Source organism: Grampus griseus (genome assembly GCF_964374135.1).
Source record: "Grampus griseus genome assembly, chromosome: 1".
NCBI classification, from domain to species: Eukaryota; Metazoa; Chordata; class Mammalia; order Artiodactyla; family Delphinidae; genus Grampus; species Grampus griseus.
In genome coordinates, this window is record NC_139017.1 from 75,768,663 (window position 1) to 75,794,963 (window position 26,301).

At 44.2% G+C, this 26,301-nt stretch overlaps 4 protein-coding genes across 5 annotated transcripts; 2 read left to right on the forward strand and 2 right to left on the reverse strand.

Moving 5' to 3' along the window:
- Window positions 1–4,146: 4,146 nt before the first annotated feature.
- On the forward strand, window positions 4,147–4,637 carry H2AC21 (H2A clustered histone 21; the record flags this gene model as incomplete). The annotated part of the gene is made up of 1 exon (XM_082658240.1): window positions 4,147–4,637. The coding sequence occupies one exon, from the start codon at window positions 4,147–4,149 to the stop codon at window positions 4,537–4,539; it is 393 nt and encodes a 130-aa protein (XP_082514366.1). The 3' UTR covers window positions 4,540–4,637.
- On the reverse strand, window positions 4,574–5,125 carry LOC309824954 (histone H2A type 2-C). The gene has a single exon (XM_082658245.1). The coding sequence runs from the start codon at window positions 5,088–5,090 to the stop codon at window positions 4,701–4,703; it is 390 nt and encodes a 129-aa protein (XP_082514371.1). The 5' UTR covers window positions 5,091–5,125; the 3' UTR covers window positions 4,574–4,700.
- A 275-nt stretch (window positions 5,126–5,400) lies between these two features.
- Window positions 5,401–8,219, forward strand: LOC309835584 (histone H2B type 2-E). Of its 2 annotated transcripts, none has more exons than XR_014298029.1 (2): window positions 5,401–5,930; window positions 8,088–8,206. XR_014298029.1 is itself a non-coding variant. In XM_082675152.1 (2 exons), exons 1-2 carry the CDS (start codon window positions 5,417–5,419, stop codon window positions 8,089–8,091), a joined length of 381 nt encoding a protein of 126 aa, XP_082531278.1. In that variant the 5' UTR covers window positions 5,401–5,416; the 3' UTR covers window positions 8,092–8,219. The 2 variants fall into 2 exon arrangements, 1 of the variants encoding a protein (XP_082531278.1); XM_082675152.1 differs by having other exon boundaries at window positions 5,401–5,793; window positions 8,088–8,219.
- A 16,987-nt stretch (window positions 8,220–25,206) lies between these two features.
- LOC309832236 (histone H3.2) lies at window positions 25,207–25,745 on the reverse strand (the record flags this gene model as incomplete). The annotated part of the gene is made up of 1 exon (XM_082669861.1): window positions 25,207–25,745. The coding sequence occupies one exon, from the start codon at window positions 25,743–25,745 to the stop codon at window positions 25,335–25,337; it is 411 nt and encodes a 136-aa protein (XP_082525987.1). The 3' UTR covers window positions 25,207–25,334.
- Window positions 25,746–26,301: the final 556 nt, after the last annotated feature.

Genomic DNA, 26,301 nt, shown 5'->3' on the forward strand with positions numbered 1-26,301 from the left:
GGCCTTGCTCCTCTTATGAATGATGTGAAGCTCAGTACGGAGGGGGCTGGGGGTGGAGTTGAGGAAAGGTGGAAGAAAAGGGGAAGGGAGAGAAGTATGGTTGGAATGATAGAATGGACCCAGAATGCCCTAAATGTTTGATTAACTAGATTGCCTTGTTAGAAACTCCGCTGCTTTTGGTTAAAAATCCCAGAGGTGTTAAAGGAGATAAGATCCAGCCTGTTTGTGATGGTGTATGACTTTTACAAATGGCCTGCTCTGTTATATATTTTAATAGCTCTGGTAAGAATGCTGGGAAGGGAGGTCTGGGGAGCAATAGATAGTAACTGAGCCTGATAAAATTTGTAGGATATTGGCCTATCTGGACTTATCTAATAAGGTTTTATAGCTAGATGGAATTTAAAGTATTAAGTCTAATTCCATTCTTCTCTCATGCTCTCTCACTCTCACTCTCTAACTCTCCTGCTCTCCAGCTCTCCCTCTCTCTGTAACAGAGGCAGGAAGCGAGGTTGGGTAAGTTAAGTGACTTCATGAAACCCATAATCTAGTTAGTGAAGTAGTGTGCTTGGAGGGATGATGAGCACAGTCTTTGAGTCAGGCAGACCTTGGTTCTAATCATGTCTTTGTAAATGGCTGTGTGACCTTCAGCAAGTGCTTAAACGTCTCTGAGCCTTGGTTTCCTTATCTGTGAAACAATTACAGTCATCCTTCAGTATCCATGGGTTCTGAATCTGAGGATTCAATCAACCGTAGATGGAAAATATTCTAAAAAAAATCTGGAAAGTCCCCAAAAAGCAAAACTTGAATTTGCCCTGCCCTAGCAACTATTTACATAGTTTTACATTGTACTTACAACTATTTACATAACATTTACATTGTATTAGGTATTAAAAGTAATCTAGAGATACTTCATCTGGGAGGATGTGCTTAGGTTATACACAAATACTACACCATTTTATATAAGGGACTTGAACATCCTTGGATTTTAGTATCCACTGGGGGTCCTGGTACCGAGGTACAACTGTATATCTACTTCATAGGTAGCCCCTAACATAGGGCTTATCTCTTAATAAGGGTTTAATATAATCTCTTTTCCCTTTACCCTTCCTAACAGCACAGGGTCACTGTGATAGAAGTAAAAAAGAAATCAGGAGGTCAGCTGGCCCCTCAAGCAGGGCCTCGAAGGGTACCAGAGTTGTCATGGGGTCCCTACTACTGTATTTTGTTCTGTGCTCTGTAGGGCTGAAAAATTGACACTATTAGAACTTCCAGAGCTGATTGGCTTCTTGGGGAGAGAGTTACACTAACAAAATACACAAGCAATTGATGAATAGGTCAGAATTCAAATTAATTAACTTCTAGTGATAGATATATCTTCCCATACTGGTTCTCCCCTTTTCAGTCTCATATTTTTATCCTAAAGTAGAATAATTGGAAAGTTGTTAATTGAGAGCAGAACCTGAGCTAAGAGGGTTGGATAGTCTTCAGAAACATTTCACCCAGACTATGAGAACAAGCTGATGCTTTCACCAGGGAACCTTCTATAACAGCCTAAACCTTTGTGTCTAGCAGACACATACTCTTAAGTGTTAGAGAAGCACAACACATTCCTACTGTAATTGCCCCATTTAGATGGTATGTGGACCATATCTTTCTATTAACACGTGCATCTTCTGAAATACTATAATCAGTTTGGCTAGAATTATCTTCAGTTGCATCCTACTATTGAGGAAACACTCCCATTACTTTTGACTGTACTTGGGTGTTTCACAAATCTATACCAGCATCTTACCAGGGGTAAGCTCTACAGATAGCTGATGTTAACTAATTTGAACTTACAGAGTTCACCAGATTTCCTCTATTTTCTAGAGACATCTCATTACAGACCTCTTTGTACTAGTCTCAATTATCTGTATACCCACTGCCTGATAGGTAGCATGTACTCAATAAATGTCAGTGGAACAAAGGTGAGGATAAAAGAGGAACACTAGAAAAGAGCTCAGGGAAAAAAATTTAAGTCTATTCTTTTCTCTATAGCATTCTACCTCCTGTCTTTGATAGGGACATAGTGAAGGGACAAAGTAGGTAATTAAATAGTTAATCCCACTGGGGATTGTAAGTAAAGAAAAAGGTATGGGAGACCACTCTAAGTTAATGATCACTCAATCAGGCAGGCCTGCGTAGCAACAAAACTATGCAACAGAAGCATGAGACATGCCCCAAAACAATAAAACAATGGTGGCATGAGACCCACATCCTGCCCAGTGAGCTCAGTAAGCTGATTCCAAGGGCATGCTTCTCTCCACACACTAAAAACAAAAAAATATAAGGAAAGGGTGACATTATACTGAAACCTGAGATCATTTACCATTTTTAGAAAATGAGCGCCTTTTGGCTCATTTCCATTGCACCATGACAGTCCCGACTTGACCAAGTAGGGACAAGAGCCTCCCTCCCCCCCTCCCCGCCACGTGGAGGAGGAGCTAATGCTGGAAGTTTGACGTCTACTCAAGAATGAGGAAGAAGGTGGTCTTTTCCCCCTCCCCACTTTTCCTTTGATTATAAAACTGTAGCCCACTAAGTTCTAGGAGCACGGCACCCTCTCACCCAGCCACTTGGGAAGTCTCAAGTCTCACAAGTGTCCTATTCTAATAAGTCACTTATCTGTCACTTTGCCTCTCGCTGAATTCTTTCTGCGCTGAGACATAAAGAACTGAAGCTCCTCGGAGCCCCCAGACGCATTTCAGCGGTTTCAGCTTTATGGGATATTCAGGAAAGGGTGAAAATGGGGTGGGGATGTAGAACTCCCAGGGATGGGAAGCTGAGGAGAAAGAAATGGAACTTTCAGGACAAATTTCTATGGAAGGTAGGTGGAGGATTACACAAACGAGTCTCTAGGGGCTGTTGCTGAAGTCTAAGAGAGGCAAACAAGAGGATCATGGAGGAAAAGGCTGAAGTTAAATAAGTAACACTGGATATGCTGTTGAGATGCAGGGAACAGTGGATTCTGGCTTAGGTACCTGGAAGATTGTTGGTGCCATTCAGGTAAAGAGAGCAAAGGGCGGGGGGGGGGGTGTTTGGATGAGTTTGCTTTTGGATAGGTCGAGTTATTGGGACAAACAGGTTGAAGTATCCAGTCAGCAGTCACGTATATGGGTCCGAGCTTCTGAAACAAATTTAGGTGTTAGTTGAAAGCATGGAGTTGGGTAAGACTCTTCGGGGAGAGTGAAGAATGGAGGAGTGTGGGGGAGGGGCGAGTAGGGAGGCAGAGCCCAGCTGGACACCGGGATTTAAAGACGGGCAGAGGAATTTGGTGTTGCCAGAGTTGAGGGGTGGGGGTGGGGAGAAATAAAATTAAATAAATAAATAGGTAAAAAAAAAGGGCAAAGGAACAGAAGCAGGATGAGGAAAGACGAAGGGCGACATTTTGAAAGCCAAGGGAAAGCCGCCTTCAGGTTCAAGGCGGTTTTGGACGCCGCCGGGAGGTAAAGAGGAGGATGACTAATTCTATGCTAGCCTCGGTCAAACTGGAGTCCGAGGAGCAGTGGCGGGTGGCATGGGGCTAAGCCACACTGCAAGCAACGAGTAAATTGAAAGGGGGAGGCCTTAGTAGTACTATATTCTTTAAGAAGTTTAGCTTTGACGAGCCACAAAGGGAGGGACTTGGAGGGTAATTTAGGGCTCAAGGGGGTAATCAGCTTCAGAATTCGGTACCCTTGAGTGGGAGTAACTCTACATCTGCCAGAGGCTCTCTGCAGTCCTTTTGGGTCCTTCTTGGGATTTCCCTTGGTGAAAAAAAACCTACCACTCTTAAGTTGGAAAAAAACTGCCACTCAATAAAAAACAAAACAGCGTGTTGTTTGAAAACCTTCGCTTTAAAAATCCTGGCATGCAAATAAGGGGCTTTAATGTGGTTCACAGCGATTGGTAGGTACTTACCAAGGCCGTCATTTCCTCGTAGTACAAGATGCAAACGAAGAGTCTGCTTTTCGCTTTCCTATTGGCTGTTCGATCGGACTCAGCTTTTAGCCAATCAAACCACTTCGCTTCACCCCTCCCGGTAGCTCTTATAAATTACATCAAATTGGTTATCCTTGCCACATTCTTCTCTTTGAAAAAGAAGCTGTAACTGCATTTTTAGCCGTAATGTCAGGACGCGGAAAGCAGGGAGGCAAAGCTCGGGCCAAGGCCAAGTCGCGCTCGTCCCGCGCAGGCCTTCAGTTCCCCGTGGGGCGAGTGCATCGCCTGCTGCGCAAAGGCAACTACGCCGAGCGAGTGGGGGCTGGCGCGCCGGTGTACCTGGCGGCTGTGCTGGAGTACCTGACAGCGGAAATCCTGGAGCTGGCCGGCAACGCGGCCCGAGACAATAAGAAGACGCGCATCATCCCTCGCCATTTGCAACTAGCCGTGAGAAATGATGAAGAGCTCAACAAGTTACTCGGGGGTGTCACAATTGCCCAGGGCGGCGTCTTGCCCAATATCCAGGCAGTCTTGTTGCCCAAGAAAACGGAGAGTCACAAGCCTGGCAAGAATAAGTAATTAGGAGGCTTGACACCAACCCCACTCACCCCAAAGGCTCTTTTAAGAGCCACTAAAGTGTCAAATGAAGGGCTGATCACGAAACAGCGCATTAGCTCTTTTTTTGAAAACTTGGGTGGCTCTAAAAAGAGCCTTTGGTCTTTGGTTCACTTTGTCTGGATTTATTTGCTTTTGGCTTTGTGGCTTTCAGTTTTCTTTGGTAATAGAACGGCCTGGATGTTGGGCAAAACGCCACCTTGGGCGATGGTGACTTTGCCCAATAACTTGTTCAGTTCCTCGTCGTTGCGGATGGCCAGCTGCAGGTGACGAGGGATGATGCGCGTCTTCTTGTTGTCTCGGGCCGCGTTGCCCGCCAGCTCCAGGATTTCGGCGGTCAGGTACTCGAGGACTGCCGCCATGTAGACAGGCGCGCCGGCCCCCACCCGCTCGGCGTAGTTGCCTTTGCGTAGCAGACGGTGCACTCGCCCCACCGGGAACTGCAGACCTGCGCGGGACGAGCGCGACTTGGCCTTGGCGCGGGCCTTGCCTCCTTGCTTTCCGCGGCCAGACATAACTGAAAATAATGCTACAAGGCCTAGAGCTCAGATTCTCGCAACAAACAGGATTCAAAGATCAGCAACTGGAAAGCTTTTATAAGCTTTCCTAGGGGTGGGGTCAGGAACGAATTTTTCATTGGTCCTAAATTGGCTCCAGAAATGGCCAATAAGGTCAAGAGTCGGTGTTGTTACGTAGCTATTACTGATAACGCAAGGTCTCTACATGGCCCAATGGAAACGTAAGACTTTTGGAGCCTTGATTTGCATACGGTGGTTATAAAAGGATCAGGCCCGCCCATTCTCATGCTACTTTTCCTTGCTAACGGGTGTTGTATTCTACAATGCCTGAACCGGCAAAATCCGCTCCCGCGCCCAAGAAGGGCTCGAAGAAAGCTGTCACCAAAGCTCAGAAAAAGGACGGCAAAAAGCGCAAGCGCAGTCGCAAGGAGAGCTATTCCATCTACGTGTACAAAGTGCTGAAACAGGTGCACCCGGATACCGGCATCTCGTCCAAGGCCATGGGCATCATGAACTCGTTCGTCAACGACATCTTCGAGCGCATCGCGGGCGAAGCGTCGCGCCTGGCGCATTACAACAAGCGCTCGACCATCACCTCCCGGGAGATCCAGACGGCCGTGCGCCTGCTGCTGCCCGGCGAGCTGGCCAAGCACGCCGTGTCCGAGGGCACCAAGGCGGTCACCAAGTACACCAGCTCCAAGTGAGTCCCTGCCGGGACGCGGCGCTCGCAAAAGTCGCCGGGCCGCTTGACTTTCCAAAGGCTCTTTTCAGAGCCACCCACCTTATCACCAGAGAAGAGCTTTGTTCACTTGTTTTCCCTCAGTCTCTTCTCACAAAGTAAGTTGCAGTAGTTGGATGAAAGTAATGGCAAATGGCACACGTAGCTTTTTAGGCCCTTATGACTTGAGGTTCTTGGCGCGTGACTGGTATTGCTTTTGAATCTAGGCCGAGTCTTAACCCCTCACTGTGCTGCTTCGTTTTCTTATGAGTCAGTCAGTTCTAAATTAGGATTCTGAGACTGCTCCTTCCCACCCTCTGCTTGTAGACTGTTGTGTCCTGGTGGCTCTGTTAGGTACGTTTCATCGGTGTTCTAAAACGAAGTGAGTGATTTCGGCCATCCTCATTTAAGAAAGGACCCCAGGATGTAAGTAAGCCCGAGTCCTGCGAACACTGCATCACAGCCCTGAAGAATTCTCCCGAGAGTTTGGCGGCTGCTTGGGTGCCCAGTCACCAGTTACGCCCTGCGACGTGACCTCCTGTGGATACCAGTAGTTCGGGGTATTTAGGACGGAACCCGCGCTGCCTGGTCTCAGCCTTTCCCTGATTGGACGACATGAATATTCAAAATCTCGCGCCGCTCCAGAATTCATAGATTCTGGTTTCCACCGCTCACTTTGGTGCTTTGAAATCCCTGTTATTTTTTGGTTGGTGGATCATTTTTGCATTTAATTCTCTTATCTTGGAATGTTTCGGCCTCAAGTAACTGTAAGGCACTAGTCATTTTAGTCTGGGCTCAAACGTCACCTCTCAGAAACCTTCCCAAGTCATCCACTCAGGAGTTTGCGCCTCTTCTTCCTGCCTGTCCTGGGCCCTCACTCTATTTTATCTTCCTCCTAGCAGCGGTCTGAAATTGTCTTGTTCGTTTATATTCTTGTTTACGGTCTTTCTCCTCAAGCCCTTAACAGAAACTTTGCTGGTCTGGTTTTCCTCTATATCGTCAGTGCCAACCAGTACTGGGCACACAGTGGACACTTCAGTACTTATTGAATTAGTATTTGTTTAATTAATTTTTCTGTCCCACTCCTTTTTTAATCGCTTCCGTGGATGGATGGGTGCGGTTCATTTTCATTAGATGTATGTGAAGACGTGATGAAAATGGAAATGTTTTTGGAGCTCCTCCCCCAAGTCTGTCCGTGGTCACCTCAGGGCAACAGCTGGGAGGAGGACTTTGTTAAGATTTTTTTCTTTTTCTTTTTCTTTTGCTTTAAGGGGGAGGTGGCAGTTTTGTCCCTCCTTTATACTTCTCAGTTTGGCCTAATCTCTTGGATTTTCATTAAATTCAAAACATTGGTCACTGGAAATCCTTTTCCTTTCTCTATTTATGACATCCTTCCATCCTGATCCTTTGTTCCTCACGGAGATGAGCTTTTAATTTATGTTCACCATCTCATTTGCTTTTCAGGAGACCCTATACGATAGACAAGATTAATATCCCTTTAAAAACGAGATTGAGAGAAGCGAAGTGATTGGTCCACTGGTCATGCAGCTAACCTTGTCCACCTTTGTATCCTCAGATGCGAGGACAATTGTATTTTAGTTTTACTTCGTGTAATTACAGAATGTTGAATCTTTCTGTCCAAGCCTTGATTTTTCTGATAAAGACACTGATGGTCTGATGAGTTATTCAACTCTGCTTTTGGATAAGGGATCCTGGAGTTAACTGCAGGGGTTTCATGAATCCAAATGGGCTCCAGACATTATCAGAGACTGAATAAATCTTATGTTTCTTACATGTGTGTTTTCAGATGTGTGTAGATGCTATTGTTATTAATAAAGTTACCAGTTAATTTAAAAGCTTGGCTGGATTATTGTATCTGCAATATAGTTTTTAACTAAATGAAATGAACAGATACAACCACTACTGGGTCTGTGGAAAAGCTGAGTGCCTCTGACTTGGAAGATGAATATTTATAAACCATCAGCCAAACTTACTTCTACTCCAGAAGTGCACGGGGGCTGAAATAGCCTGTTATGAGGACACTGTTAATGCTCAGTAATTGGAAAATACATGACCACAAAACCAAACAAAAATCACCACAAACAAGAAGCACTATAAACAAGATAGAAGAAATAAAGTCCTTAAGAAAGTTTATAACACCTGCAGAGTACTCACTGTATGCCAGATGACGTTCTAGGTCCTTTACACATAATGACTCATTTAATCCTCACAAGAACCTTATGAAATAGTTACCATTATTATGTCCCATTTTACAGATGAGGAAACTGAGGCACAGAAAGGCGGCTTCTCAGAAACTCTCCAGAGAATAAACTCTTGGTTCAATGTTTAACGGACCTGAGAAAGTAAGATCCCTCTCCGAAAACCTGGATTTGGGGGGAAATATTTATGCTTTAAAATTAAAATATAAAGAAATACCGCCTGCTTTTTTTTTTAGCATGCACCTTGGATATAAGTCTATGGTGGTGGCTGAAAGTCTTGGGTGGGGTGCTCTCATTCTCCATTCCAGAAACCATAGTTCAGCTCAGTTTTATTTGTCCCCATAGTTGTAGGGCTCACCAGCTGAAATACTTTTACTAACGTGAGAGAGCATTGGTTACTGACCGTGGGCTCCTCCACTGTTTACTGGGAAGTTACAGAGTGAGAAAGGGGAAGGAGGTGTTAGAGTTTGGTATTTTAACTCTGGAGGGGAGGTGATTAATGATGGTGAGGTTTATCCTCCTAAAGAACCTCTTTGATCTTTCTCCTTCTCAAACATCTGTATACATTTGCTTAAGTTGGAGTTAATAACAATACTTGTTATAATAATAATTGCTTCTACTTCTTGAGCACATAAATATTTACCTTGTCCTCTGCTAAGTGGTTGACAAGCATTGCCTCATTTAATCTTCACAGCCACCACTTAAGATGGATTTCATCCTTATTTTATAGGTAAAGGAGATTGAATTTCAGAAAAGTTAAATAACTTGTCCAGGATTGTTTAGGAAGTAAATGGTGGAACTACAACCCAATGCACACTTTTAAAAAGCTTGATATTCAAGGCCCTCCATAATCTGCCTCTTCCTTCTTCCACAGCTCTATCTCCTACTGCTATACAGGATTTCTGCTCTAGTTAACATGGTCTAGTCACCTTCCCCTAAACCCGTTTGCTCTTTCTCAGGGCTAGACTGGACTGCCCCTTCTTTCTGGCCTGACCAGAGCTTTCTTTCAAGCCAAGGCCATAATCTTCCACCTCAAATGACACCTCTCAACTAATTTCTCTACCACCCTCATCTCTTCTTTGAACAAACAAACAAAAACAAAAAAAACTTTACTGAAGTATAATTGGCATACAATAAACTGTACATGTTTAAAGTATACTTTAAGTTTAGACATACATATATACCTATGAGAACATGAGTACAATAAAAATAATGGACATATCCATCCACCCCCCCAAAAAAGGGTTCCCTAGTGCCCCTTTATAATTCTTCCCCCCTGCTCCCTTCACCAATGTCCTCCTTTGGCCCCATCCTTGCCCTCAAGCAACCACTGGTTTGCTTTATGTCATTATAGGTAGTTTGTATCATACAATGTATCATTTGTATCTGGCTTCTTTCACTCAGCAAAATTGTTTTGAGATTCGTATATAATTCGGTGCATGTATCAGTAGTTCATTCCTTTTTATTGCTGAGTAGTATACCATTGTATAGCCGCAACTGGTAATTCAGTTACTTGTTGATCGATAGTTGTGTTGTCCCCAGTCCTTCCTCCAGTTTTTTTTTCTTTTTTTTTGGCTGCGCCCACATGGCATGAGAGATTTTAGTTCCCCGACCAGGGATTGAACCCACACCCCCTGCAGTGGAAGCGTGGAGTCTTAACCACTGGACCGCCAGGGAAGTCCCCTTCCTCCACTTTTTAATGCACTCCAACTTTGTGTCGTGTTGGTTCCACAGATGAGCACAATAAACTTTCTGCCTTCAATTGGGAAGGAACTCAGATGGTGGATGAGCCATATACACAGATACTTATTCAAGTGGGAGAAAGTATTAGGGTCTCACTTTTGTTCTCCGAGGCTCAGAATGTCTCTAATCCATTTTATGTCCTGTGGCCAGAGTAGTTGTCTAAAGCACAGACGGTGGCCTACCTCTCTGACTCAGTTTGGCCTTCAAAAGAAAAACATGAGAGTAAAAAATGTAAAACTATCAGCAGTTCTTATACCATATTTGGTCTCACAGCATGGTCTGGGGAACTCCGCTCCTTTAAAAGGGAGGCTAACATAGCTCACAATATGGCTAATCAGTGGTTGTGGCACAGGGAGGAAGCCTGAGGGGCAGCTCTGTTCAGTTTTCAGACACTGACCCTTAACTGGAAGACCGTCCCTGTGGTTCGGGAGACTAGGTTTAATCATTTATTTAATATGGGTGATTGAAAATCTGTATCTGCTAATTTAATAAATAATTATTAAGTATCTATTAATATTATTAAGTTCTGTAAGAAAGGCTCTCTAGGACCACTCTGACTCCTGAGCATTGTTAGGTATGATATAATTAAGTCATTCTTTCATTCAGTGATTTATTGAGTATCTGTTAGATAGCAGGCAATCTGGTTTAAGGTTAAACGGAACAGAATGGCTTCTGCCTTCCTGGACTTTTAGTGGCTAGAAGGGAAGATAGATATTATACAAGTGACTATAATAAAATGTGACATGTGTTAAGTTGGGAGAAGTACAGATACAGAGAGTGTAATGGAGGGAGGCCTAACTTAACACGGATGGGGCTAAGGAAGGCGTCTCTGAAGAAGGACTTGAAGGAGAGTGAAAGACAGCAAGCTCAGGGAGGTAGGAGGAACTGCAAGAAATTTAGTATGGGTAGTATTTAGAGGGTGAGGAGGTAGGCAGGTAGAGCCAGACCTTGAGGGATTGGCCCAGACATATGGAAACAGACTTTAAAGAACCCGATTAACTTCTGGGCCAGCGTGCCTGTGGAAACATCTGTACCCGTTCAAGCAACCTCTACTGCGGATGACACCTTGACCCTCGAAAGAGTGTCCATTCATTTCAGTGGCTTCCCTTAATGTGGAAATGGCTTCATCAGGCCATCCAGGCCGATGCCAGCCACCATCATGCTCTGAGGGGACCATGAGGTTCTGAGGGGGACTGTGAGATTCATAATTGGCCAAATGCAAAGGTTTGCCAATACCCAGAGCTGGTTGGGCTAGAGAAATGAGGTATTCTCATACACTAGTAGTGAGAGAAGAATTTGGTGCAAACTTTTTAGTGGGTAATTTCACAATAACTATCAAAATTCTCTTTTCATATATGAATACAAAACAAAACCCCTTAGAAAATCACTCTAAGATATGTGTGCAGGGATTGTAAATAGCAGCTTTAAAAAAAAAGTATTTTTAATTTTTGATAATTGAGAAATTAAAACATATACACAAACAGATGCCAATGTACCCCTTATCCAACTTCAACAATTATCAGCTCAAACCAGTTATCAACTCAAGGCCATCTATCCTGTGTCATTTTGAAGCAGATCCCAGGCACCATATTATTTAATCCATAAAAATTTCCTTATGTGTCTCTAAAAGATAAGGACCATAGTACCAAATCATGTCTAAAATAATTAACGATAGTTCCTTAATTTATCAAATATCCAGTTAGTGCTCAAATTTTTAATTTTAATCTCCCTATCTAATCTAATCTATATGTTTTAAAAGTACTTTATCTGAATCTGAAGCCAAATAAATCTACACATAGTGGTTGGTTGATGCCTTTTAACTCTAATGTATGTTTCCCATCCATCTCTTTATTTCTTGTAATTTCTTTGTTGAAGAAACTGGGTTGTTTTCCCTGTAGAGTTTTCCCAATTCAGATTTTGCCAATTACTTCTTGGTGTAGTTTATCATGATCTTCTGTCTCTGTATTTCCTGTAAATTAGTAGTTGGATCAGAGGCTTGATTAGATTTAGGTTCACTTTTCCACTCCCTGGCCAGACTACTTCATAGCTAGTGCCATATATATATATACACACACACACATATATATATTTTCATATCAGGGGACATAATGGCTAATTGCTTCTCTTTTTGTGATAACAACACCTATCGATGCTTAATACTTAGATCCTTTAAATCACTAGGGGCTGCAAAATAATATTCTAGCACTTCTCCTTTATTAGCTGGAATTAAGAGAAAGCAGTATTATTTTTAATAATAAACACATAGAAACTACTTAGATATCTATTAGCAGGTGAAAAGAAAGTGGTAGGATCCGTTTTGGTATAAGTAAAAAAGGATATGTGTGTATGCATTGGTGTGTCTGCACTGGTAAGTAAGTAAAACATTTTTCTGGAATTTCATATATTAAAGCTAATAATAGTGGCTATTCATCAGGAGAGGAAGTTGGTTAGTCCAGAAGGAGGCTTTTACTTTTTCCTTACATCTTTCAATATCATTTGAATTTTTGATCAATGTGCACTTAAAAACACTGTCAGCAGAAGTAAGTTATTTGGGCAGTGTGGGATTATTGGCCATAAAAAAAGCCCGAGTGACATGATAATATTTTTGGTGAAAATAATGTATTTCAGATACCTATCCTAATGCCTGGCACACAGCAGATCCTTAACTTGTTTTAGTTAATTGTGAAAAACAGTTTTTAAAATCTTCAATAATATAACCTAAACAACAACAACAAACTCCAAAAGTCCTTGGGATTTATGAGCTGACCTACAGTTCTGGGGCTGGGACTCCACTAGTCCCAATCCTGTGAAATAAACAATCACTTTAAATTGTGAACATCCACTTTAAAGAAGGTATTCTCTGAAGTGATTTTCCTGACTGGTCAACTTCACTGATAAGGCTTCGGCTACAGATTTGGTCCTCAGCCAGGCTAGGAGACTGGGTCACGGAGCGAAACAAAATCAGGTGGAGAAGACAATGCGTAGAACGTGCCTGGGAGAGTTGGTGTGGGTTCCTGAGTAAGTCAGGAGCAGTATTTTGGGAGGATTATTCTGACCTTTAAATCTTTATTCTGACTGAGACTTGCAGGATAAATTGATGCTCCTGAATTTTACTCAAATTTTTTTCTAAAATTTGCAAATCACAAACAATCTGAGGATGTCTTACTATATTTGCTGTATGCATTTAATAGAACCATTTCCCCTGTTCTTTTTATTCCTTTTTATGTTCATTATTTGCTCCCTTTCAGACTATCATTCTAATTTCGCTTCTTTGTGTTCCTGCAAAAAGTGTATTGCTTTCTATGCATTAAAAATAATTATCCTCGCATACTATATATTCAACCCATTCTCGAAATAGCAAAGCTACTGAGATGAACAGATAAGCGGTTTCCAGAGGGTGGGTGTGAGGTAGGAGGTGGTTGGGAGTAAATTGTGGAGTTCTTTTGAGGTGATTGAACAGGTCTGTATCTTGATTGTGGTGGTGGTTAGAAGAATTTATACATGGAATAAAATTGCACAGGATTACATGCACACACATATGAATGAAGTTTAAAGAAACTATGAAAAGTAATTCAGGTCTATAGACTAGTTAATGGTAATGTACCAATGTCATTATCCTGGTTTTGATATTGTACTACAACTCTAAATCATGTCACCATTGGGGGAAGCTGAGTGAAGGGTACATGGGATTCTACTATTTTTGCAACTTCCTGTGGATCTATTATTATTTCAAAACAAAAATTTTAAAAAGTTGCAGAACATACTTTACTACTAACTAAATAGATGCAAAGTTAAACTAGAATGGCATATGCTTTTTCTGTTCCTATTGCCTATATATTCTTCTTTGGTACCAGACAATGTTCTAAACACTTTACATGTATTAAATCATTTTATCCTCACAATAACCCTATAGGTAGGTAGTATTATTATTTCCATTCTACAGATGTAGACATGGAACCACAGAGAGGTTAAGTAATGTGCCCACAGTCACACAGTCATATCAGCAAGAATCATATCCTATCAGCCAAGTGACCAAGGCAAGATAAAAACTCAGTCTCCTTTTAGTCACTGTACTACATCACTAATGTCAAAGAAGCAAGATGTTGATGCAGCATTTATAGCAGTTAACAATGTTAGAAATAATCAACAATTTAGGAATGCTGAAATAAGTTATATCAACTCTAAGGGAAAAAAAAAATTAGTAGTTAGACTTAGTCTAACAAGCCCAGTTTATTGACTTGTTTTCAAGGAGGGAGAGCACACACCAAAAAAACTGTGAGGTGTCTCACCAACAAAAGAAAAACATACAATAGTAAATACAATACATACAATAGCTTACAATAGTAAGCTGTGGGGAAGGATAAACTATAGAGTTTTGATGGGCTTAAAGCAAAGCAGGGCTATGTGAAAGGATGGACATCAGAACTAGGCTTTCAAGTGCATTCAGGGTCCTGTTTCCTTGGAAACTACAAAGTATTGATGAAGGTGGAATGTTGTGTTTAGAAATCGCTTGTTTGAAGTTTTGTACCTGGGTTGAAAACCAAGGCTGCTTCTCTGTGTCAGAGTGATTTAGGTCCTCTGGGCAGGAGGGGGATATTTCATTCTTACTGATACGATTTCACACAGCCAAAGTTCTGATAATCTACGATTTTTAAGAGAACAAAGTTTCTCAGTGAATAAGAAAGCAGTGGTCCCTCAAAGAAGGGGATTCTGACTCTTTATAGCTACAGCATGTCCTTGGGACTTGTGTTTCCTGCTAATTTTTGACTAATTCTTTGACGTTCATCTCAGCCTGATGAATGGCAGAACAGATTTTTTACTTTCTCGGTCCTAGCAAATGTCTACTTTCTCAGAATGCATGGAAGTGGTATTGTGTTTTATATTTTATTCTATTTTTCACTTTCCCCCTTTCTAACATATATGTTAAAAATTGGCCTTTCCCTCTCAACTCCCACAAAAACCTGCATCTCTCTTTTGCTCTCCATGTTGTGATGTGAACATGCACTCTGTTGACTGAAAGTGCTGCATTGAACTCCAGGATGTGCAAACACCACATTTTACCCCCCACTCTCCTGCTGACGGACATCCACATTTGCTCCAATTCCCCATCATCACAAACACACTGTTATAGATAAACATCATTGTGCATTTCCCTCATGGACCTATGTAAGAATATCTTTTGGATAAGAACCCTCAATACTAGGGTCCATTTATTCTTTATTGAATGAAGTAGTACCAGGCTCCCCTCCAGAATGGTAGGCTCAGACTTTCAACACCAAGGCATCAGGACTCCCATGAGACCACTTCCATGTTAATGCTTGGGTCATCCAACTTTCTAAGTTTGGCCAGATTATCTGGTGTAGAGTGATATCTCATCTTTGCTTTCATTTTCATTTCTTTGATTATTAATGAGTTCAAGCATCTCTACATGAGTTTGATAGCTTCTGTGTTTGCTTTTCTGTATATTGCTTACTTATAGACTTTTCCCAACATTGTTCATGGAGTAAAACCTAGCCACTCCATAGTTTGGCATTTGAGGCCCCTAAAACTGGTCCCTGATGTCCCCAGTATGAAAAGCTCATTTCTCATTACTGCCCTTTGTCCAGGCTACCTGTGGTCCAACAACAATTCTTCTTTGTTTTCACTCTCCTTTCTGCCTGGGTTACACCACCTTCCTTAGCTCCCAATCTAAATGTATCTCAGATTCTAGATATTCCTGAGAACCCACCTCAAATATCACCTCCTACAGGAAGGGTTCCCTTGTTTGTTCAGCTGGAATTGACCTTTCCCTCTCAGCTCCCACAGAGCTCAACCTGCACTCTCTTTATCATCCACTACAATAGGCCTTCCACTTTTGCTATTCATGTGGGTATCACCTCCCCATAAAGACAGGCATCAGGTTATGTGTGCAAGAACAGAAAGATTCAGAAGGCATGTTCTGAGAAATATTGACTTTAAAGAATAAGTACGATGATTTTTACTTTATTCTTTGTAGTTTCCTCTAGCCAGTGTTTTTCTAACTATAGGTTGTAACTCATTAGTGGGTTATGAAATTGGTTTACTTGATAGGGAGCACGTTTTTTCTCCCTTTTTTTAAGAAGAAGAGAAGAGAAAATATCAGAGTATATCACAAATAGTAAATATCATTTTGTGAAACTTGTTGCAATTTATATTCTTTTGTGAATGTGACTAGGAGGCCATGTAAAATGTGTTTCTTACTGGGGGTTGAGGTCAGGAGAGGTCTGTTCTACTGTACTGAAAGGGTCATAGAACATGCCATCCCAGAATATGCCACTTTGGCATATTGATCATTTTGAGCTGTAGGCACTCGAAAAACAGGAAATGCAGGGACAGACTTTCTTTGAACTCCCCTTATCTGCTTAAGGACAGATTCTCCAAAGGAACTCAATTGTCATAAATGCCCTCCCCGGAGAGTTTCACTGACCAGGGAACATTGACACTTCACAGGATGGGAGACCAGAAGTCGGGACCACACTCAGACAAACTTTGTCACAAACTATCATACCTCCCATCTATTCTTCTAGGGCCTATTCATTTCTCCTCAAAGTCAGTTATTCTCCCCTAAGAGGCTTGGATCCCCTGTCCTCTTTCCCTATTAAGAAAGATATTTAAGTCTGAATTCTAAGCCACCTCAGTGTGTTACTCATTTTTATCCTGAGTATCTACCATGTATACATGAGGTATACATTGTTAGTAACCTTGTTTGCTTTTTTCTTGTTAATTTCTCTTTTTATTATGGGGGCCTCACCTAAAAATTCAAAAGGTCAGAGGGAAAATTAGTTTTCCTCCCCTACAGTACATGTATTGATGTTATTTGTATCTATTGTGTATATCACTTTTCCTTGAAACACTGACTCTAATACAAAAAAAAAGTAAAACACAAAACTTTTTTTCCCCCCTGGCTTTAATGGAAGCAAACTTATGAATAATATTTTCAAAACCTACTTATTTGCTTAGTTCTTTTTTTGAATTCTCCCAATTCATCACACCACCACTTCCTCCCCTTTGGTGTCCATAAGTTTGTTCTCTACATCTGTGTCTCTATTTCTGCCCTGCAAACCGGTTCATCTGTACCATTTTTCTAGGTTCCACATATATGTGTTAATATACGATATTTATTTTTCTCTTTCTGACTTACTTCACTCTGTATGACAGTCTCTAGGTCCATCCACCTCACTACAAATAACTCAATTTCGTTCCTTTTTATGGCTAATATTCCATTGTATATATGTGCCACATCTTCTTTATCCATTCATCTGTTGATGGACACTTAGGTTGCTTCCATGTCCTGGCTATTGTAAATAGAGCTGCAATGAACATTGGGTGCATGTGTCTTTTTTTTTTTTTTTTTTTTTTTTTTGCGGTACGCGGGCCTCTCGCTGTTGTGGCCTCTCCCGTTGCGGAGCACAGGCTCCGGACGCGCAGGCTCAGCGGCCATGGCTCACGGGCCCAGCCACTCCACGGCATGTGGGATCTTTCCCGGACCGGAGCACGAACCCGTGTCCCCTGCATCGGCAGGCGGACTCTCAACCACTGCGCCACCAGGGAAGCCCCATGTGTCTTTTTGAATCATGGTTTTCTCAGGGTATATGCCCAGTAGTGGGATTGCTGGGTCATATGGTAATTCTATTTTTAGTTTTTTAAGGAACCTCCATACCGTTCTCCATAGTAGCTGTATCAATTTACATTTCCACCAACAGTGCAAGAGGGTTCCCTTTTCTCCACACCCTCTCCAGCATTTGTTGTTTGTAGATTTTCTGATGATGCCCATTCTAACTGGTGTGAGGTGACACCTCATTGTGGTTTAGATTTGCATTTCTCTAATAATTAGCAGTGTTGAGCAGCTTTTCATGTGCTTCTTGGCCATCTGTATGTCTTCTTTGGAGAAATGTCTATTTAGGTCTTCTGCCCATTTTTGGATTGGGTTGTTCATTCTTTTAATATTGAGCTGCATGAGCTGTTTATATATTTTGGAGATTAATCCTTTGTCCGTTGATTCATTTGCAAATATTTTCTCCCATTCTGAGGGTTGTCTTTTCGACTTGTTTTGTAGTTTCCTTTGCTTTGCAAAAGCTCTTAAGTTTCATTAGGTCCCATTTGTTTATTTTTGTTTTTATTTTCATTACTCTAGGAGGTGGATCAAAAAAGATCTTGCTGTGATTTATGTCATAGAATGTTCTTCCTATGTTTTCCTCTAAGAGTTTTATAGTGTCCAGTCTTACATTTAGGTCTCTAATCCATTTTGAGTTTATTTTTGTGCATGGTGTTAGGGAGTGTTCTAATTTCATTCTTTTACATGTAGCTGTCCAGTTTTCCCAGTACCACTTATTGAAGAGACTGTGTTTTCTCCATTGTATAACCTTGCCTCCTTTGTCATAGATTAGTTGACCATAGGTGCGTGGGTTTATCTCTGGGCTTTCTATCCTGTTCCATTGATCTATATTTCTTTTTTTGTCTCAGTACTCTGTTGTCTTGATTACTGTAGCTTTGTAGTATATATAGTCTGAAGTCAGGGAGTCTGATTCCTCCAAGCTCTGTTTTTTTCCCTCAAGACTGCTTTGGCTATTCGGGGTCTATTGTGTCTCCATACAAATTTTAAGATTTTAAAACACAAAACTTAGGCTCAAATTCCATCCTGGCCACTTTTTAGCTGGGTGACCCACATACCCAGGTGTCTCATCTTCACCAGAAATTTTCTTAACTGTAAGACAGGGAAACAAACCTCTTCTTCCTTTCCTGAGTTCTTGTGGAATCAAATGAGAGGACATAAGTGAATAGCTTTTGTGATTCATAAGGCACTCAGGAACCCAAGTATTCTTAACGTCTGGGCCACAGTCTAGCAGAATCTCAAGATGCTAATCATCTAGAGATTAAATAATGTACCCATTGTTTCCTATGTATTAGTCTTTCTTTCCACAACATGATTGTAATGTTCCCAAAGGAAAGATTTAGGACTTATATCAATTAGTGTTTATCATAATGTTAATTAAATTGACTAATAATTATTAATTTATTGCCATGTTGAAACTCTGCTCTAAGTCTTTTGCATTACTTGTATTTATCTCATTTTATCCCTATGGTAATCCTATGAGGTGTCTACATTTATTGTCACTATTTTACAGATATTGAAACTGAGACATTGAACTCCTATTCTAGCTCCATATGTTTTCTCTTCCAGCTTTTCCCAGACAAATGAATCCGGGAACATTCTACTATTGCCCAGACAGTTCAGGCTGTCTCATGATTACCAGAGGCATCTAACCAAGGGCCAAAGACATTTCCCTGCACTGCGCCTGAAGCCTGGACTTCCCCACGTGGAGATACAGCTTCTCCTCTAGGCTCCACACTCATGGGCACAGAGAGCATTAGTAAAAATGCAAAGCTATTGCTCTTAGTTTTAATACTCAGGTGCAAGTGACTGACAGATGGCCTTTTGGAGGTGGAGAGTTCATGGGCACCTAGACAGAGGGAAACCAGGGGAAGTCTGGGCCTGCTTCCAGAGGGCCCTAGGGGCTCAGGGCTCAGCATCCGTAGCGGTTTGAATAGTGTCCTTCCCCCAGATTCATGTCTACCCGGAAGCTCAGAATGTGATTTTATTTGGAAATATGGTCTTTGCAGATGTAACTAAGGGTCTTGAGATGAAATCATCCTGGATTGAGGGTGGGATAAGCGAAAGGAGAGGGAGAGTTGAACACAGAGATTCAGGGAAGAAGGTCCTGTGAAGACAAAGGCAGAAATTGGAGTGATGCTGCCAGAAGCCAAAGAACGCCAGGAGACAGTGGAAGCTGAAAGAGGCAAGGAAGAATTCTCCCCTAGAAGCTCTGGAGAGAGCATGGCCCTGCTGATACTTTGATTTCAGACTACTGATCTCCAGAACTGTGAGAGAATAAATTTCTGTTGTTTTAAGCTAGCAAGTTTGTGGTAATTTGCTATAGCAGCCCTAAGGAAAAGAACACAGCATGCTTGCAGCAGTTTGGGTGTGAGATGTCCTGAAGAGTAAGAAGAGTTTGCCACTGCTGCAGACCACAACGGAGTCAATCTGGGTTCTTCCTGCCCTGGTATGGCCTCAGGGAGCCCTACAGACGTCCATGGCTGGGAGAGGTCAACCAGTGTCTAGAGGCCCTCAGTGCCACTTGTGAAGATGGAGATGCCCTGAGGAACTCTGGGTTGAGCAGGTCAAGGGGCTCATGAAGGGGCCAGTCTGATAGCTGTGGAGTACCAAGTCTCCCATTCTTGAGGCCATTTCTTCTCCTCTGCCATCTCCCTTCCCTCCCTCCCACCTTTCCTCCAAGTACACTGCACACTCTGCTTCTTATCACACTCAAATCTCCCTTCCCACAAATGAAAAGAAACTAGTGTCTTTCATGAATACAGGATGGTGTATTAGTTTCCCATTCCTGCGTTAACAAATTACCACAGATTTAGTGGCTTAAAACAACACAAATTTATTCTCTTGTAGTTCTGGAGGTCAGAAGACAAAAATGACTCTTAAGGGGCTAAAATCAAGTGCCGGAAAGACTGATTCCTTCTGGAGGCTCTGTGGGGAGAATCCACTCGTCTCTTCTAGCTTCTAGAGGTTGCTGGCATTTCTTGGCTCCTGGCCTCATCACCCCATCCCTGCTTCTGTCATTACATCACCTTCTCCCCACTGAGCCTCGTGCCTCCCTCTAATAAGGTCTGTTGTGATTACATTTAGGGCCCACCCAGATAATCCAGGATAATCTCCCTGCCTCAGGGTCCTTAATTTAATCACATTGGCAAAGTCCCTTTTGCCATATAAGGTAACACATTCAGAGATTCCAGGGATTAGGATGCAGGCATGCTAATGGGGGGCTGTTATTCAGTCTACCACAAATATGAACCACTCCCTAAAGCACCCCCCTTCAAGCACTGACCCATTAAGCAGGTCACTAGTGGTGAACTCTGCCCTCAGCAAAGGTCACCAGAAGCAGGCTAATGGTTGGCTTTAGCCATCTGTGGGCAAGGGTTACAGCCCAGGGAAGCTACCTTCTGCCCTCTTCTGGAGCCAACCTGCAGGAAATTCCTTCCAGACCTGCTGTTGGCCTGCAAATTCCTGAGAGTTCCCTGAGAGCTGGGAGAGGCCTGGATACTGGGTCCTTTTGAGTTAGGATTCAGAAGCCAGGGTTTCTGGGTAAGCAGGAGGAAGAGAGTCCACTGAAGCAATGAGGCCCTCAACCCTGTGTTCAATCAGACACCTCCTGTCATGTCCCTTCCCAGCTTCCAGTACTTGCCCTTTACTTGGTGTTTTCTGCTTAATATGAACTTCGGAGTCCCAGCACTTTGGTCAGAATCCCTGGCCCTGGCACTCACTAGCTGTGAGAGCTTGGGCAAAATACTCAAAGCTTCCCAGTCTAAAATGAGGATGATAGAACATCTACTTGCCTTGCAGGGTTGTCATGGTGATTAAAAGAGATACAAAATATAAAGCATAGTCAGAAGTGACTGAGCTTAATGCATAAGTGGTTGTTATTTCTGAACTTCAGTGTACAATATGTCCCTATGATGACCACAGTTGCCCCTTGGGACACTTTCTCCTGGTGGCCCTCTTCTCTTTCCAGCTCTCCTTCTGCCTCTTGGTGTTCTCTTCATCTACCAGCCCCATCACTGGTCCTGCTTGCCCAGGATGCCTGCCTCAGTCCTCTTCTCTTCTCCTTGACCCCTGGGTAGATCTCATCTCATTCCTTGCCTTCTGTTACCCTTATCTATCTGCTAAGGGCTTCCCCCAAAGTAGCTCCAGCTGAGCGCCTTTGCTGTTTAAATTAATATTCCTAACTCTTAGTGAATGTATCCTAGATGGATAACAGGAATCTCAACTTCAATGTTGGAAGGGACTTTATGCAGCTTCTTGGTTCCAAAAGCAATTTCTTCTCCCTAAATTCTCCACCTTAGTGAAAACTACCATTATCTCCTAGCTTCTCAAGCCAAGGAGAGGTTCCTTCCTCTCTTGCATTCTCCAAATACCTAAATCTTATCAAATTTACTTTCTACAATTCCCTCAAGTCCATCACTGTATCTCTGTCCACTCCTAGCCACTGCCTTAACTGAGGCCACCAACAGCTCTGATTAAAGGACACAAAGTCCAATAAACAATCCAGTTCCATGACCAACTTTTTCTGGAAACAGGCTGGACATGATGAAACTTTTAAAAAGAACATGAATTTCTTTTTGCTTGATTTTGTTTTTTGTAATCTGAAAGAGGAAAATTACTTAAGTACCTAAAATAATTAAATTTTGATATTGACATTAAAAAAATTGGGTACTACTTCACCCTAGGTTTTCAAACCAATGAAGACATTCCAGAAGTTTCCTATTAGGCCTAGGAAGTTTGACCTTCACAGAACAGTGGCAGGAATATCATCTTTGTCCTATTACCCAAAAGGTGTCAAAGCTAAAATGCCTGTGGCAGTTTGGGAAGCCCTGAAGGCACTGGAGAACTCTTCACACCTCCCAGAACAGGCTCACAGTGAGAACCAGATTCTGTTGTCTTGGCCTTGTGGGGCAAATCCCCCAAACAGCTGCTGATTGGTGAGGCAGCAGTGTTTTGCCAAGGCCTGACTCTCCACTGGGTGACAGGGATTGGGTCAGACAGGCCCACTTCCTCAGAAAGTGAGTGTGTATACACCTGTTTCCACTGCCTGTTGTTTCTTGGCCCCATGTGAGGGCAGGGGGCTGTCAGCTGAGTAGAGAACACTTCCATGGTTGAGGCCCAGAGCCCGGCTGTGTAGCAGCCCTGGAAGAGGGATCAATGATGCAGACAAGGCCTTGCCCTTAAGGGGCTCACCTTTGACAGGAAACCAGGAAAGACCAACCAAGGAGGGCCTCCCCTGTTCCACCAGCAAGAGACCAGTGCTCCTCCCTCTCTGCTTTCTTTCGTCATTATCCTTCCACACCCTGCAAGCATTGAGTTTGGTGAGTGAGCAATCTACTGCTGTGGTAGGAGGACAGACGTGGGTAGAAAAATGAGGGGGTGAAGGCAGGATATAGACATTCCTGCTAAGCTAGGAACCCCTGACCTGCCTTAGCCATGACAGATGCCCAGGCTGACCCCAAATTTCAGAGCCACAGGGAGATCTTAGATATCTGCTTTTAAATCTGATGCAGTATCCCTTCAGGGAGTATGATCCTGGGGAGGAAGAGCCCTAACATGGAAATCTATGTGCTCAGGGGTCTGCTGAGCCACTAATGGCTCAGACATGCTGGAAAGTCAATCACCGTCTGAGAACTTCAGGCTGCCTCTTTGAAAACAAACTTCAGTGGATGAGATGCTGGGTGTAAATGTGCCATCCCTGCACAGCCCTGAGTCACTGCTGCTTCTGCTTATATCTCACAGAGTACAGATCCTGAGGATCCCATCTTGCAGTGTTGGTCTGAGCAGGGAATGAAACCCTGGGTCTGTATTAGTTTTCTAGGGCAGCCATAACAAAATACCACAGACTGGGAGGCTTAAACAACTAATTTTATTTTCTCACAGTTCAAGAGGTTAGAAGTCCAAGATCAAGATGTCGGCAGGTTGGATTTCTTCTGAGACTTGTCTCTTTGGCTTGCAGATGGCTGCCTTCTCATTGTGTCCTCACATGGATATCCTTCTGTGTTGTCTGTGTCCTGATTGCTTCTTCTTATAAGGACACGATTCATTTAGGGTCCATCTTAATGACCCCATTTTAAACTTAATTGCCTATTTAGAGGTCCTATGCCCAAATACAGTTACATTCTGAGGTACAAGGAATTAGGGCTTCAACATATGAATTGTTGGGGGGCACAATTCAGCTCATAACAGGGCCTATTCTGAAAATCTCTGTGAGCCTGGGGCTGCAAACTGGGGACCCACTGTCAGGAGAAGCTGCAGTCCACATTGCTCTTTTTTTCCCCACACTCCTTGCAAAGGGCAAAAAAGTTTACAAAAGTATGTCTACTTCAGTTTCTATTCCCCTCAGTGAATTCTCCCATCTTTGGTAATGCTTTTATCTATCAACTGTGCTGAGACAACAAAAACACAAACTCTGGCCTCTTCCAGATGCAAACAAGCGATGATCAAGGTTAAAAAGAGATAACATCTGAGACCCACATAAGTAGCTCCTATCTGAGTCTTGTGTAGTGTGGGCTCTACAAGATACTGTCCTACTCCCTCAGTTGAACAGGTTCATTCCTAAAAGACAGTAAGAGACCTTGGACTTCTGCTCTCATCTGGTGCAGGAATTGCCCCTCTGAGACCACGTAAAATCTCTGCCCTTACAGATCCTGGGACCAGCAAATGGGTGCAAGGGAGAGGAGCAGGGTCTGTTCTGCCTTCTATTGGTTCACTGCCTCCCACAGCTTGAACTCTGAGCGCCTTGACCTGGATAACTTCTCATATAACTACACAGAACTCACGCCTATGCCTCTCGGGATGTCTTCCAGGAAGAATCAGTCTCCTGCTGTGGAGCCGAGAACAATACCGACAAGACCGAGTCCCCGGGGAGTGGCCTAGGTTATGGCGGCCCTTGAGCTCCCGGCCGTCTGTCCCTTTCCCCACAGCTACTCCTTTGGGCTCAGGCCGGTCAAACCCACCCGACTGCCTGAACTGAATGCCAAGCCGCAGACACCAGATCCTATTTCGTCCTCTGGTCTATTCCTGCACACAGCTACCGGTACTTGTCTGAGTGGGGTTGGCATTTGAAAGAAAAGGAGCAAGGCTGAGGAAAGTGAGAATGTCAAGGGCTTAAAATAACAGGAGAAATCTTTGAGGCCCGCGCAGGAGTTTTGAGAGAGGGTGGAGTAAGGGGATGAATGGCCTCCGCTAAATTCTTCGCTGAGGAGTGATGCCCGGGCATTACCGACAACCAACACACAGGCAGGTTGCAACAATCCCTCACTTTCCCCGGCAGAAACGGGGCGGGACCGACCGAGATGGCGATTTCCCGCCGGAGGCGGAGAGCCACGCGGGGCGGGGCCCTTTCCGGCGGGGGTGAGGAGGTCAGACCTGCGCGCGGCTCTCAGATGCCTGAAGGCCAGCCCCCGCGCGCTCAAGCCCGCGAATCCTGAGCGTCCCCTAGTGACTCCGCCTGGCCTAACAGCCCGCACCCCCCACCCCCCCACCCCCCCACTCCCCCACTCCCCCACTCCCCCACCCGGGACAGATTACAGTTCTGGGCCAAGGTCGAGTACGAAGACGCCCTAGAAGAGCCCGACCCTACGGGAGGACCCGTGGCTGCCTCCAAGAAGCGAAACTGGGCGCCCTGGCCGCGCCCAAGAACGCAGCGGCAAGCTCGCCAGGCCAGAGAATCCGACTGACCAAACTCAAAGATCTTGACACCCCGGAAGGCGGCCAGCAAGCAAGGGACTAGGCCAGATACCTGGCCTTTCTTTAGCCTATCTGTTGGAGCCCAACGCTCTGCCCGCTCTAACAGCCTCTCCTCCCGGGGTATGCGAGGGTCCGCCGGGAGAGCACGGCCAAGTGGCACAGCTTCTTCAAGTGCAGTTGTGGGTGGCTCTGAAAAGAGCCTTTGGATATGATGGAACCTCGAGCCGAGCGCACACTTCTTAAGCCCGCTCCCCGCGGATGCGGCGGGCCAGCTGGATGTCTTTGGGCATGATAGTCACGCGCTTGGCGTGGATAGCGCACAGGTTCGTGTCTTCAAACAGCCCCACCAAGTAGGCCTCGCTCGCCTCCTGCAGCGCCATCACGGCCGAGCTCTGGAAGCGCAGGTCGGTCTTGAAGTCCTGCGCGATCTCGCGCACCAGCCGCTGGAAGGGCAGCTTGCGGATCAGCAGCTCGGTCGACTTCTGGTAGCGCCGGATCTCCCGCAGGGCCACGGTGCCCGGCCGGTAGCGGTGCGGCTTCTTGACGCCGCCGGTGGCCGGCGCGCTCTTGCGGGCCGCCTTGGTGGCCAGCTGCTTCCGCGGGGCCTTGCCACCGGTCGACTTGCGGGCAGTCTGCTTTGTACGGGCCATAGCGAACCGAGACACGAGCTCACCGGCGCAGCGACGCGCAAGGAGAGGAACCGGAATCCAGCCCGCCGCAGCGGTCTTTATAGGCACAGTCTTTTCCCGATTGGGCGGATCAGTAATTGAAAGTCCCGCGCTGGCTGTCCATTGGCTGTGACGTCATCGGCCCTAGCGCCACTGATTGGCTTGGGCAGAATTCCCCCCTACCCCCGCCCACCCGCCTCCCTTTCTACTTTCCAGTTTGCCAACAGTTTTCCCTGGCTTGTTTTTCCTTTCTTTCAGGGTGAGAGTTAGTTTTGAGCGCAACTGTGTCAGAATGTTCCTCCTCAGCCCTTCGCTCCCTTGGAACGCGCTACCCGCGAAACCCTCTTTCTACGCTTTCTAGCTCCCGAATTGAACCTCAACCTTCTGTTTGGCCCCGCCGCCCCGCCGCCCCCGGAACGCCTTGTTGCCTTCTCAGAGCCCCCTAGCTTAGTTGGCATGACGGATCGTTGGGGGGGGGGGGGTTTGTTTTGTTTTGTTTCCGCCTTTCGGTGCTTTTCGGATCGGAAAGTTATGTGCG